The sequence below is a fragment of the Manis pentadactyla genome, chromosome 3, assembly GCF_030020395.1.
Source record: "Manis pentadactyla isolate mManPen7 chromosome 3, mManPen7.hap1, whole genome shotgun sequence".
In the NCBI taxonomy this organism is placed as follows: Eukaryota; Metazoa; Chordata; class Mammalia; order Pholidota; family Manidae; genus Manis; species Manis pentadactyla.
Genome location: NC_080021.1, coordinates 204,908,728 through 204,923,229, shown reverse-complemented (window position 1 = coordinate 204,923,229; position 14,502 = coordinate 204,908,728). Strand labels below are relative to the sequence as shown.

At 45.4% G+C, this 14,502-nt stretch overlaps 1 protein-coding gene across 4 annotated transcripts in view; it reads left to right on the top strand.

The window, feature by feature from the left end:
• The window catches only part of ASTN2 (astrotactin 2), an 821,466-nt gene that overhangs the window by 113,872 nt on the left and 693,092 nt on the right, over nt 1-14,502 (top strand). For all 4 annotated transcript variants that reach the window (XM_036915513.2, XM_057498978.1, XM_036915512.2 and 1 more), the window contains exon 2: nt 386-573. In XM_036915513.2, coding sequence (XP_036771408.2) covers nt 386-573 — 188 coding nt within the window. The remainder of the gene's footprint in view (nt 1-385; nt 574-14,502) is intronic.

Here is a 14,502-nt window from a genome sequence, read left to right as displayed (position 1 = left end):
ATAGATGTACATGTCCTCTCTTCACCTTCTTCCAGTTTCATGGCCTCCAAAGAATGTAGGCACTGCCACCTCTTGCCTAGTGTGATTCTACTGTGGGAGTAGAATGAATTGCCTTACATCCCATGGTGATATACAATTGGGCCCCAGATAGATCTGGGTTTAAGTCCTGCCTCTGTCACTCTGTTGCTTGGGGAGAATCTTGGCCACAGTGTACCTGTCTCTAAATGGAAGTGATGATCTCTGGCTCGTAGGTGTGGTGTAGGGGAAGGCATCCTGGTACAAAGAAGGTGCCTTCTGAGCTGCTGAATGTGTGTGGTTCCTTCCCTCCCTGGAGCACCCAGGCCAGGCATGCAGCTCACCCAGCTCCTTGGGTCTTGTCTTGCAGAGATGTCTGGCACGGCGGCGGACATCTCGCTGGTGCACTGGAGACAGCAGTGGCTGGAGAATGGCACCTTGTACTTCCACGTCTCCATGAGCAGTGCTGGGCAGCTGGCCCGGGCCACCACCCCCACACTCCAGGAGCCCTCGGAGATTGTAGAGGAGCAGATGCACATACTCCACATTTCTGTGATGGTGAGTGAGTGGGAACACCATACGGGCCCCCAGGGGTGGGAGGTCAAGAAGGGGAGATTATGGAGGGAGAAAGAGAATTGCTAGCAGAGGAAGGGAAAGAACTGGCCAAGTGCAAGAGGTTAGAATGATAGACAGAAGGTCAGATGTAGTCCGTGGGGTCACATGAACTGATGCACCCACATCCATCATCTGTCAGCTGTGACAAACTAATTATACTTTGGAAAAGAAAATAAAGGGTCTCCAACTCTTTGGCCTTTTGACCGACATCGCTGGGAATAGCTGTTTAACGTCTGTCACGTGGTTGGTCTGCTTTGCTGAGGGCTGAGGTTCACTGCTCCAGAATGCACTGGCCTTTCCAAGAGTGACTGAACAAAATTAGAACAGAACAGCAATAGGGCTGCCCTTTCCCAAGTGTCCTTGATGTACAGGTGTTTCAACCCTCAGAACACCCCCTGCAGTATTGACAGTGCACGGTGGCCCTTGCAGCTGGGCTGGCTGTGGCCAGAGCCACACACGGAAGCCCAAGTTACCCTCACAGTATAGTTGTGAGTGCTGAGTTAGAGAGGCACCTTACCCAAGGACACGCAGCTAGTAATAGATGGCGCTCCTCTGGGCATTTGAACCCAAGTGTGTCTGGCTACAAAGCCTGACCTGTCATCTACACTCTGTTTCTCTCAGTGAAAGAATTTATTGATTATCTCCCATGTATCAGGCACTCTGCTGGGCCCATTTATGGACATTATGTCATTGCATTCTTGCCAATAATGCATGAAGTCAGACATATCACCTCCCTATTAGCGGTGAAGTTATGGGCACAGAGTGCGGTGGCCTTCCATCTCTTGGCCACGTGATTTGGAATTCCTTGAGTCTGCTGCATCCTCGGAGTAGGCAGCTGAACTCACTTTGACTAAATGTTAGTCATTTAAATGTTAGTCTAAAGTGTATGTAAGCTCACAGTAATGGTTTCTTTAAAAAGCTGTGCTTAGTAACTTCGCATGGTAGACAGGGGAAAAGAAACAAGCTCAGTTTGCAGAATGTACAGAATCTAATTGGCTTGAGAGGAGATCAGATGATAGCTGCTACTGACATCCCCATAGGGCTTCTTTTTCCTCAGGCCATGTTTGTTTACCTTATTTTCTTCTTTTCTCTTTAGAATAGATCTGCCAGGTGCATGAGGGTAGGAAATGTTACTTTCAACTAATGTGTAAGAAAGGTATGGCTCAGAGAGGTGAAGTGGTTGGCATAAGGCCACTCAGTAAAGGGCTACCACCCACCCTTTCATGTCTTCCTTCCATTCAATAGTCAACATTTATTGAGAGTCAACGAGGGAGAAGATCTTTGCTTTTGATCTCTGCTCTCCTGTTTCCCCTTCAACTACCACTGCACATTAGACATTCTGATCAGAGCTGACTAAGAGCTTGGAAGTTTTCTCTTTTTGGAAAAACACACACACACAGACACACCCGAGCCAGACAGCAGTGTTAATTTTGGACCAAACACATGCTCATCACATGGAGGAACAAATCAAGGCCTTTGTGTTATTCACGGAATGAGCATGGTAGACTTTTCCCATATAAATATATGGCGACTGGTGCAGCCACATGCGAAGCCAAGTGGGGGCCTGCGTGCTCACTTCGTGGTGCAAGTTTGTAAGCACCGTCTCAGGGTACTTGCTTAATTCCTCAAGGGGCAGGGGGCACCATCTGCCATTTGAAAGGTTTGAGGGGGCTTGACTGCTCTTCTTTGAATGTTTGAGAGTCAGACTTGGTTCTGACTAGTATTTATTAAGCATTTTCTGTGTTTCAGCACGGCATTGACTTAAATGCATCCTTACCATACCCCAGTAACCTAGACAGCATTATCTCAATTATAAATGAGTCCTGGGTGGGCTTTCTCTGCCTCCAGGTTCAGGGTTAATCCCACTACGTCAGACTCTCTCCCCAAGGATGGTAGGTCATCCTCACCTTTCTCCGCTGCCTGGGGAATTCAGCCGAGACAGAATTTACTAAGATCCAGATGAATCTGAAAACCCCTATAATTAAGGATGTGGCTGGCAGAGTAGGCACACTCCACACCCTCCCTGTCCACGGCAAAAGTGGCCCAAAGCTACCACTGTGTGGTCCTGCCCCTTTAGGGTCTTTTCCCCCTGTAGGGCTCCAAAGCCTGGATCTTTCCAGTCTTCACCTTACCCCCAGGAAACAGTCAAGTTCAGGAAATTTTGAACCTCAAAGTGTTCATGATGGCAGCCCTGCTTCTCCAGCTGCGGTGAACCTCAGAGAACATTGCCCTCTGTCTAGAGGGCCATTGATGGGGAGGTCATAAGCATAGCCTGGAACCCGAGTGCCTGCGTGGAAAGTCCCCCTGTGCCACCTACCATGCTGGGTGATCTTGGACAAAGTATTTAATTCCTCTGTGCCTTGCTTCAGTCAAATAAATGAGGGTTCATACTAATACTTACTGCGTAGGTATACCACGTATCAGAAGAACATGGCACCTAAGACCATTAGCTTTCATTTGTAGGGGCACTTCAGTTGAAAAGTTTAAGATATGCTGATAGACTATACCCTTTCATTTCATAAATGGATAAACTGAGGTCCAAATACAGGCTGAAAGTTGTCCAGGATTCCCCAGCCAGTTGGCGAGGTTGACCTGAAGGACAAGCCTCTGTAGCTCAGCTCAGCGTCTTTCCTTGCCACTGTGGCCACAAACGATTACCAAGAGCAAAAAAGAGTGTTTGCTTCCCCTTCCCCCACAAGCAGTCATTCAAAATGTCATTAGCAGTGGCTGGGATCTGTCTTCCCATTTCACAGATGAGAAATCTGAGACGCAGTGAGTTTAACTGACTCGCCTAAGGCTACAAGGCTAATGAGAAAGCAATGCTGGGATCAGGCTTTTCCCAGGTATCTGAAGTCACGTCCCATGGTTGCTCACGACACCACGGCTCTCACTGTCAAATTTCACATTGTTTTCATCTTTGGTGAAGATCCAAATGATCCAGTCAACTGCCAAAGAAATCTGGAAGCCAGGGTCGATGTTCTCCATCTGCTTTTCTCAGGACAAACATCCTGTGCCCCCATGCAGGGCAGCCAGCTCCATCTCAGCCACTGGAAGCGGTAACAATCCATGGCTCATGGAGTGGAACTCGCATGTTCTTCGGGCTTGTTAAATCCTGAGTTGAACATCAACTTTGTCCCAGAAGGCTGCGTCATCTGACTGTTACTATCCCCAGGGTCATGCAACAAAGAGGTACTCCGTGAACCCTGGGCCAGAAAAAGGGAGTGGAGGGTCATCTTGTCTAGTCTGCTGCCCCAGCTTCTGCTACTCTGAGCAGTCCTGTGCCTGCCTCAGTCACACAGGTGGTGTGATGCAGACAAGAGAGAAGAGGTTTGCTTGGAATCCAGTCTCTCTTGCTTCCTGTTTCCACGCAGTTTTACTCAGAGCAAGTCCCTTCACCTCTCTGAACCTGTTTCTTTATCTATGAAACAAAACCTATCATACCTGTCTCAGAGGTTATAGGGAAGAAGGGAAGAAATATGTAAATAGTAACTAATACCCAGCCTGGGGCACTGTGGATACGCAGTAACAGTGGATATTAGTATTACAGTCGGCGGCAATATTTACAGGACTCTAGGAGCAAGAAGGCATGGGTTTAGTCTTATTTTTGCTACTATTTTGCTATCAGACCTAGAAAACTAATCATCAAACCTGACATTTATTATTTATTATATGTCAGGTAGTATCCCAGAAATTGTTTCACATGCATTATTACATTTAGTCCTGACTACAAATCTAAAGGTGTATACTAGTATTTCATAGATGAGGAACTTGAGATGTTAATAAAATCAATAGCTGTCAGTGTGACATGCGCTCACAAAGGTTAAATGATAAGACCAATATTTCACTCCATATTGGCTGATCCAGAACCTCTGTCCACAATCCGTATAGTGGACCACCATTTCGCCACTGCATCAGTTGCTGCTTAAATGATAAGGCATTATGGGCAAATTCAAACAGACTTCCTCTTGATGTGGAGTCTATGGGTCTATTAAGGGGGGTTATGACTTGGAAGTCAACTCCAAGGTTGAACAGTCTCTCTGTTGCTAGCTTTATGACCTTAGCCAAATCAATATCATCATCTGTAAAACTGGGTAATATTTCCCAACTCTTCAAGTTTTTCCAAGTAATGAATGAAGCTATGCATACCAGTCCCCTGCACCATGAAGATAATGGCAACCACTGTGGAGGGCTGTCTGTATGCCAAGCATACTCTAAGCACAGCACACATATGATTTCATTTAACTGTTCTGGTTTATAGTACCTATCTCATGTACAGAGGAGGAACCTGGAGTCGCTTAGGTTTTACAACTTGCTCAAGTTCACACCGCCGATGAGCGCCAAGCTGAGAGCCCGACTCCAGCCTGTGTGAATTGAGAGCCTGTGCTCTTGGGCATGATTCTGCATGGTGCAGTGGCTGACATTCAGTAAGTGTTCACAAGTGGGAGCTGTTATTAAAATGTTAGCTTAGTGACAGATTTTGGTGACAGTGTTTTAAGAAAGGGGATGAAAGGAAATGTTTGGTGTGATGTGGAAGAAAAGAAGACCTTTGAGAACATGTTTCTTTTCAAAGGACCATCCCACAGAAAATGCTACAGATTTACACCAGTGGGCCCCAAGGAAGGGGGTGACAAGGGACCAACATTCCTGTCCACAGCAAGACAAACCCTTCTACATGTTTGAGCTACAAGGCAATGGAGTGGACTGAGTTGGGGGACAGTGAGTTCCCTGTTTCTGGGGTATGCAAGCAAAGACTAGAAGCCCTATTCTTCAGGATTTTGAGAGAAATAATAGTTAAATTAGATGATTATTGTAATTCCTTCAAACATAGAAGATCTATGATTCTATGTCATAATCACATATAGAAAAATACTTTGAGGATTATAAAGCGCCACATAAATCTAAGAAATTATTATTACCATTCTCAACAGCTTTGTTTAAAGGATCTGTATAATATGGGCATAATACATTTTAAAACTTTCTGTGAAAATGGCTTTAGATCATTTCCCTAACCATTGCATTTATTCATTCACAGAGTATCATGTATTCCATAGTTCGCTGCTTTAATCACTCAATCATGCAATGGTTTACTTGCTTACTAAACTTAACAATGCAAATCCTATCTGCAAGAAAAAAAGAAAATGGAAAGCTTTTAAAAAAATCAACCCCAAGCTAAGAATGAGTCAGCCTTTTGAGATCTGACTACTAAAAGTGGTCCTACATTTTAAGTTGTATTAATGAAAGAGTAGTTTTCTGAACAGCTAGTTTTGAAGGGTCTAGGTGAGATTTGAAATACTGTGTTCATACCTGTGGGGATTACATGTTAAGAGAAACAATAACTAACTAGAAAAGTTAGGAGAAAATAGTCAAGCCAGGGATGAATCTTAAAATAAGAATGCTAGTAAGGATTTGTTTTAATGTTATATGTTATATATGTCATAGTAATTGACATGTATTTAACTCATTTAATTCTTACAATAATCCTAGTTCAACAGATTATCGTAATTACTTCTGTTCTACTTCTGAGAAAATGTAGGTGCGGAGAATGTAATGTGCAGGAACTGTGAGCTGGGGTCCCCAAATTTCATCTCCTAGGCCCCTAACCGACTGACTGGCCCTGTGACCGGGCATGTCTCTTCCCTCTGCTTCCACTGCCTCCTCTGCCATGGGCTGAGGTTGGAAGTATCTGCCTCGGGTGCCGTTGGGGGGACAGCTGCACGTACGCTAGAGCCTGACATGTAGCAGATCCGCATAACCGTTAGGACTCTGCTAATCATTAATATGCGAGTTCCCTGCAGCAGCCGGGATGAAGCACCGCAAACCGAGCGAGGTAGCCAACAGAAATTCCCGTCCCACAGTTCTGGAGGCTGGAGGTCTGAGAGCAGGGGGATGGCAGGGGTCTTCTCTTTCTGAAGGTGCCAGGGAAAGCTCTGCCCGAGACCTCTCCCCTGGCTGCTGGGCTCTCCTTGGCTTCTGACAGCGTACCTCCAGTCTTCACATGGCAGTCTCTGTGCATGTCTGACTCGGTGCCCACATTTTCTGCTCTTTATGAGGACGCCAGTTATATTGGTTTGGGACCCACCCTAATAATTGTAACTTGATTACCTCTTTTAAGACCCAATCTCCGGATAAGGCCCCATTCTGAAATACTGGGGATTAGAAGCCCTGACATGTTTTTTTGTGGGGGACACGATTTAACTGATAATAGTAAGTCCTATTATGATATTTTTGAAGGATGCCCAGGAAAACCAGGACCAGAGAAGCCAAGCCATTACAGACTGCAGGTCCCAACAGCCTTGCAGACAGAAGACAGATGAGTGGGGGAGACATCCTAAGACATATTATTTTAGAAGGGAAGGCAGCAAAAGTCTAGTGGTACAAAAACCATGTGATACACAGAGCACAAAAAGCCATGGCCTGGTACTCAGGTGTCCCCTTCCTGTCACTCATGTGTTCCATGATCTTTGTAGGTCCCGGATCTTAGCCCAAAGATACCCATCTGAAAACTGAGATCATCAGGCTTTTATCAGTTGCAAGACATGATGAAGTTTGGCAATAAAATATCCCAAGTACATTTTTATGTAAGTGGGCCATACTACATGAATCCCATTTACTTCTCTTCTTTTCTTTTTTTCCAGAAAGCAGAGCTTTTTAAATCATGAATACATTTTTTAATTAAAAAAAATATCACACGAACTTGTAGCTCAACCTTGACTTTCCTCAACAACAAGGATTCACTAAATGCCTGCAGGGTTCAAGCCACACTGATGGGAAAACTAGGAGAACAAGCCATGGCTTCTGCTAAAGGAAACGTGGCTTGTATTCCACAACACAGGGATGTGGCAAAGGGTAGGATTCAAGGGCCCTAAGTTCAAACTCACCTCACTGCAGCTACGGAGATTGGGATATGTCTTTCCCTCTCTGAGCTCCCTGTCTGGTCACTTACAAAGTAGAAATAAAATTGTAATCATAACTGAGATAATGCACAAGAGAGCATTTGGCTGGATTTTTCCCAAATGCAAGGGAACTATAAAATACGGTGGGAGTGCTGGAGCTGAGAGCACTTTAGACTTTGCCGACTCCAATTCCTGTAGAAGAGCAAGCTTCCGCTTATTTAGCTACAGACCCGTCGCTCTGAACCTCAGCGACTGACCAACTCACTTCTCCTACCGGTTCATGCTGGCAGCTGTGGTGGCTGTGGCTGAGCTCTGTGTGTCTCCCATTTCTGGAACTTTGGCCGAAGTGATGCCCCAGTCTGAGATATTTGTGGGTTTTTTTTTCTTGTGGCAGAGGAAATGAGCAAAAGAACTGGCAGACATCCAGAATATTTCTTAAAGTTAATCCTCAGATATGGGTTTTTTCACATTCTATGGGGCTAAAATACATCATGTGGCCAAGCCCAAAGCCACGGGCAGGGGCACACAATCCTGTACCCAGGACAGAGAATGGACATGTGGACAATTACAAACAGCAATAGACTATGTGCCAACTTCATTTTACAGGTGGAGAATATGAGGCCAGAAAATGGTTGTCCACCATTCCTGCCTCATTCTTTTCTACCAACAGTCAAGTCCAGATGGAAAACGTCAACAAAGGCTTCCTGGAGATAGCAGTGGGCACCACAGGAAGGGGGCCTGAAGGCTGTTCCTTTGGTCCTCTGGCCAAAGAAATGCAGGACGAAAATGTATACAAGATTAAAAACATCTGCATTATGTGAGACAGGGAGACAAAGAGAAACGCAGACAGGAAAAATAGATATCCACCAGTATTTATTGAGCTACTGTTCTATACTAGGTATATAGAAACTACCAGAGACAGAGAGATATAAAGGAAATTGAGAAAAAAATGAGAACCAGGGACAATGAGAGAGCGGTGGAAAAACACAGGGAAATTGTCAGGAATAGACAGGAAAGGATTTAGCAATAAAAGCAGAGGTAGGGAAAGAGGAAACAGGATTTTAAAAAATGGAGGAAGGAAGCCACCAGAAGGAAGTAAACAGGGAAAGAAAAACAGAGATGTGAGCAGGAAAGAGTAGTAGAACCACACAAGTGAGGAGGACGTTGGGCAGGGAGTTAGGAGCAGATAGGCAGCCTGCACCCAGCAGAGACAAGGGTGGGGCCAGGCACTGTGGGTCTGAGAAGAGGCAGCAGAGGGGAAGGTGGATAGGGCACAATGCCCAGTGTTGGAGAAGAGAAGGGGGAGGGGAGAACAAAGTGGGGAGAAACCAGACAGGTTGGCAGAAGAGTCAAGGGGAATGTCCCCTCGGAGGCCGTTTTCCATCCCTCTGCTCCAGCTTCTTGTTGCAAATTTTACTTTTCCTTCAAGAACCTGGGGCTTTTGCATGATATTCCGGCAACACGGAATGAATGAGTGTGGTGTGTGCGCGTGTGTGGTGGGGAATTCCAGCTGCTTGCTCCCCTTCCATGTGCCCTGAGTTGGCCCACAGTAAAAATGGGAGGTGAGCTTAGCTTTGGATCTCCCACCTCCCCTCTTGGTGGAAATAACGTGGGTCTGGAGACAGACAGATGTGGGTTCAAATCGTGACTCTTTCCCTTATTGCTGTTTGTCCTTAGGCACGTTCCTGAACTTCTGTTTCTTACTTTCTCCTGAATTTTCAGTGAAACTGTGGATCCCTCATTCCTGCAGCTGAGGGGAGAAATAAAGACATGTGAAATGTCATAGAACAATGTTCAGAGCAGGTCCCTTTTCCTTCTGCATTTTAAAATACTCGCTCCCAATTCACCATCATGCTTGGCCTTCACAAACATTCTTTGAGCTAAGTTGGGCAGGAGTTACTAAGAATATCAACTCTAAAATACCGATACAAATAATGGACTAAATAAATAAACAGGATAGAGGAGATAGCTCCTCCTTACAGTAGAATCCCAATTAATAAATGTACAGGGAAAGAGGGAAATAGAAAATCACCATTAGACAGTCGCCACTGTAATAATTACTGTTGACAAGACCCACCGATCTATGCTAAAATTAATGGGTGAAACTTTGAGAAGCAACAGGCTATTTGCAGAGTCTACCGGTGTCACCTCCTAAGATATTAATTACAAAAGGAAAATGGGGACTTTTCAGGGAAGAATCCGCTGGATACTACTTGTTTTAGTTGTCTAGGTCTTAAAACGACACAAATGTATTCTCTTACAGTTTTGGAGAATTAAGCTCTCAGTAGGGCTGTGATCTGCAGTCCCAGAGGTAATCCATTCCTCACCTCCTCCCGTTTATGGCGACTCCGGGCGCTCCCTGGCTTGTGGTGGCATAACTCTAATTTGTGCCTTTGTCTTCATATCCCCTTCTCCTCTGTGTCCTCTTACCTGCTTGTATCTCATAAGGACATGTGCCACTGGATTTAGGACTCACCTGGATAATTCAGGATGGTCTCCTTGCAAGCTCTTTCACTTTATTACAATTGCATAGACCCTTGTTTTCCAGATGCAGTCACATTCCTGGGCTTTGGGGTTAGGAGATGGACATATCTTTTTGGGGTCCATCATTCAGCCTCTACATCACTTGAACCAAGTGCTCAAGGCTAACATCACCAGGAATAAGACACATCCACACCAAGAATCCCCTGAGAGGAGGCTCAGAGGACGCAATGCCGATTCTGCGGCATACTTGCCAAAAGCCGGTAACCGCATTCTAATGAAAAGATAGCATCAGACAAACCCGAAGTGAGGGAATTCTGCAAGAAAACAGCCCAGCACCCTTCAACAGCATCAAGATCATGAAAGACAAGGAAGACAGGGATTGTCACAGATCAGAGAAGACAAGGGAGACAGGAAAATGAACAGCTGTGGGGGATCCTGGACAAGAAGAAGAAAACATTAGTGGAAAACCTGGGGAAATTTGAATAAGGTCTGTGGTTTAGTTATGTTATTATGTCCTGGTTTTTATTCTCCCCCTGGTAGTGATCATTCTGTTTTGTGAGGTGTTCACTTTGGCAGAACCCTCTGTACTATGTAACTTGTGAGTCTATAACTATTTCAAAACAAAAGAATTATAGAGAAAAGAGGAGTATCAATTTAGAATCCTGGCCCCACCACTTAACTTACAGTGTGACATTGGTCAGGTTACATCTCTGCCTCAGTTTCCTCCATAAGAATGGTGATAATACTACTTTCTATCTCATGGAATTAACATCAGGAAACATGAAAACCACACAAATGCTGTGTCCTCAAATGTCATTAATATCACTGCTGTTATGTTTCTGATTTCACAAATGATAAAATTAAGGCCTAGGAAATTAAGACAGCTATTGTCTAAGATCTCATAGACAGTGCCTGAGCCCAGAATGAAACTTAGGTTTCTGATTCCAGGTGATCTCTCTACAGTATTTCTTTTCTTATGCAGCCAAGAATGAGTGAAGACCTTTTAGGAGCTCATCTCCATAATCAAGTAATTACTCACCTCTGTGTGTTGTTGAGACAGGCCTGACCCTGGACTGTGGAAGGAAGACAGAGCTGCCTTCCCATCTAGATCTCAAGATGAGGTGTGTGTGTGTGAGCGTGTGCGTGCACCCCACTGAACCACACTTCCTAACCCTTCCCCAGCTATCACTCAGCAGAATGCCTCTCTCTGCATGCTATGGGGACCATAAACCTGTAGGTTCAGCACGACCATATTTCACTCCATTGCGGTACTCATCCTGTCTGCACGCCCACCAACACACTGGAACAATTACCCAATTCAAACTTCTGCTGCTAATGTTCCCCAGCTCAAGGGCGTCTTTAATAGCAAAATAATACTTGTTTTTTCTTCCTTCCCTCTCTGTTTTCTCCTAATCTCTCCCCAATGAGACATAACATTAATTACAGCAGTTAACAGAAATTCTGTCTCCATTACCGCCTGCCACCTTCTCCATCTTGGCTTCCGCCTCTGAAATTTCTCTCCTGAATGAAGTGAGGGGGAGGTTTATGCATATGCGTGATTGTATTTACTTACCTTTTCTCTGTCTACCTCCTTTGTGCTGAATTTTAAGTCAGGCAGAATCAATATTTTCACCGTGGGGGAGTGTGTGAGTGTGAATGTGTGTGTGCTGTTTGTGCATGTCTGCTTCGTAATCCAGCTGTCATTTCGGGCTAATTGTGTTGTTTCCTCTTGTGTGGAAGGAAATCTTATCTGTTTTGGATTAAAATTCAATGAAGGTCATAGCGGCTGGAAAACTTACCAGACTGCTGCAATTAATGTTCATTTGGCTTTGATAAATTGGAACGTTCCCCTCAATGGGACTGGAGTGGATTTCAGAAGCAATAATTCTTCCATTAACTCAATGATTCCGCCTGCGATAGAGGACCTTGTCCTGCTTCTGTTTGTCATCTGTCACTTGGAGGAGCTGGGCATATGTTGGAGCTGATTTATCATTATTGCAGCGCCTGCTTGTACCAAAGCATTTAAAACCACCAATTATTTTTGCCCCCCTGTAAATGGCTCGATTAAACAAAATGTGAGGTTGGAATTAAGGTAGAACATGTTTTTTTGTGTGCTCCTGTTTCCATTCCTGAGTTCCCATAGTCGTGGGGTTATACACGTTCCTTTGTAGGACTAGATGAGAATGAATTTGTCATAGGAATAATACTGGCACTTACCACATGCCAGGGAATAGGCTGGAGTTGTATGAGCATTATTTTACTTAATTCTTAAAACACTTCTTTAGAATGGTCCATGGATGATAAGCATTTCATCCAACATAAGCAACCTAAGACTGGAAACCAAGTGTCTTGATTCTGATGCAGTTGCATTTAGATTTTTCTAAATTGCTTAATATGAAATCTACTATTTACTGCAGGTATGTTAACAGATGTGGAGCAAGATCTCTCTCCCGCATAAGAATCCCCTTGGGTTTGTGTTTAAAAGGCAGTTTCCTGGGCCTTGCCTCAAGTCCACCAGATCTGAAGTGTGGGGATCTGGAGCATCTGTGCTGTGGCGAACACCACTGGCCACTGTGTCTGCACATAGCAAAGGTGGAGAGTCACTAACCACAGCTTGTTGAGACCAGCAGTCGGGAAGTCACAGCCTCCACCCACTAACTTTTTAAATGATTGAATGCTCACAAAACCCTGCCAGGGAGGCCTTGTGTCTCCATCTTACTGACTGCAATGTTGAGGTATTTATCCAGGAAAGTGGCCTTGCCCAAGGTCCCACAGCAAGGAAGAGGCTGAGCTGGGATCTAGACCCTGCATTTGTCTTGCAGACCATGATGCTCCTACTCTTACTTAGCAACCCCATTTCGGCTGCTCCTGTCCTTGTCCCTCCATGTCCCCAGCCCTCCTTTCCTCCTCTAATATCCTGCAGGGGCATAAGCAAGAGTGGTCTGGGCTTTCCCTGTGGATACCCTCTTCAGTTCCTGTTTTATTACAGTCCTTTTGTATCCTGATAGCCCCCTAATGAGGCATCTAGAGACCTGCCCTGTCTTGATCTTCCTTAATAAAGAGTGAAATATGTCAGTGACTGTGCCAGGGGCTTTGTTTAGATGTTTCACAGAGGCACCAGAGGCCTTCTAGGGGAAGATGTGGGGTGGCTCCCAACTCCCTTCATTGCGGATGATCTCAGGTAAAGGACGCTCACCTTCAGGGCAGATCTGCCACCATTGTAGTAATTACAGCAGCAGGGCTGAGGGGAGAGGAGAATCAGCTGGACCTGGATCTGTCAACGTTTTGCTAACTGTGATCTTGGGCTAGCTACTTGCCCTCTCTGAGCCTTGATTGCCTCACATGTAAAATGGGTGTAACAATGGTACCTCCTGCAATAAAATCATAGCCAGGAAGGGAAGCATCCATGTTAAGTGCAAGATTGGTATCTGACAAATAGAAATGCCTCAATAAAGTATACCTATTCTTAAAGTTTAAATACTGTTGCACCAACATCAACAGACCGTATTCCCATTTAACATCTCATTAAAACCTCCCAACAATATGTTACGTCAGTGTTCTTATTAACATCCTTTCATAGCAGAGCCGGGTGAGCGTCAGTTAAGGGGCTTGCTTAGAGGCACACAGCTGGCCTGTGCCGGAAAAAGAAGTCCCTGCCAGAAGTGGGTGGGTGGGGCCATTGGTGGGCGCCTGCCTCAAGTCCTGTGGACAGGTCATTAAAGGCTCAGGGTGAAATCTGGGTTGGGCACTCTGTCTGCCCTTTGTTATGAGATTCACAATAATAGGTTTCATGGACTTAATTGTGCCATCCTCCCTAACCATTTTCATTTTGAGGCCCAAACCCTCATTGTGACTGTGTTTGGAGATAGGGCTTGGAGGAAGGTAATTAAGTTAAATGAAGACACAAGAGTGAGGCCCTAATCCAGGAGAACTGGTGTCTTTATAAGAGGGAGGAACACCTGGGACCCACGTACGTAATGGAGCAGCCACACGCGGGCACAATGTGAAGGCGGCTGCCTGCCGGTCAGGAGGTGGGGCGCACCAGGGACCAGCCCTGCTGGCTCCTTCATCTTGGACTTCAGCCTCCAGAACTGTGAGGAAACAAGTGTCTGTTGTGTAAGCCCCTGGTGTGTGGGATTCTGTTAGGAGGGCCCCAGCCGACTAACACAGCTGGGCACTGTGGTCAGTGCCTCCCGGACCCCACGGTGGCTGCGGGAAGCTAGAATCACCTTCTTCTTTTCCTCTGCACTTGTTCCTGGGTCAAGGGGGGTAAGCAGAAGGAGGAAGGAGGTGACCACAGAGCGGAAAGGGGGCAGGATGGAAAATGAAGAAAGAGCAGAGGACAGATTTTTAGAAGATGGGGATCCTGGCACGTAGCGGCAGCTCGGTGAACTGTTAGCTGGATGGACTGGGAGATGAAAACTGGAGGAGCCCGTCATGTGTTACAGTTACGGTTGTTAGAGTTTTCATGATAGCATAGCACCGGGTGCATGTT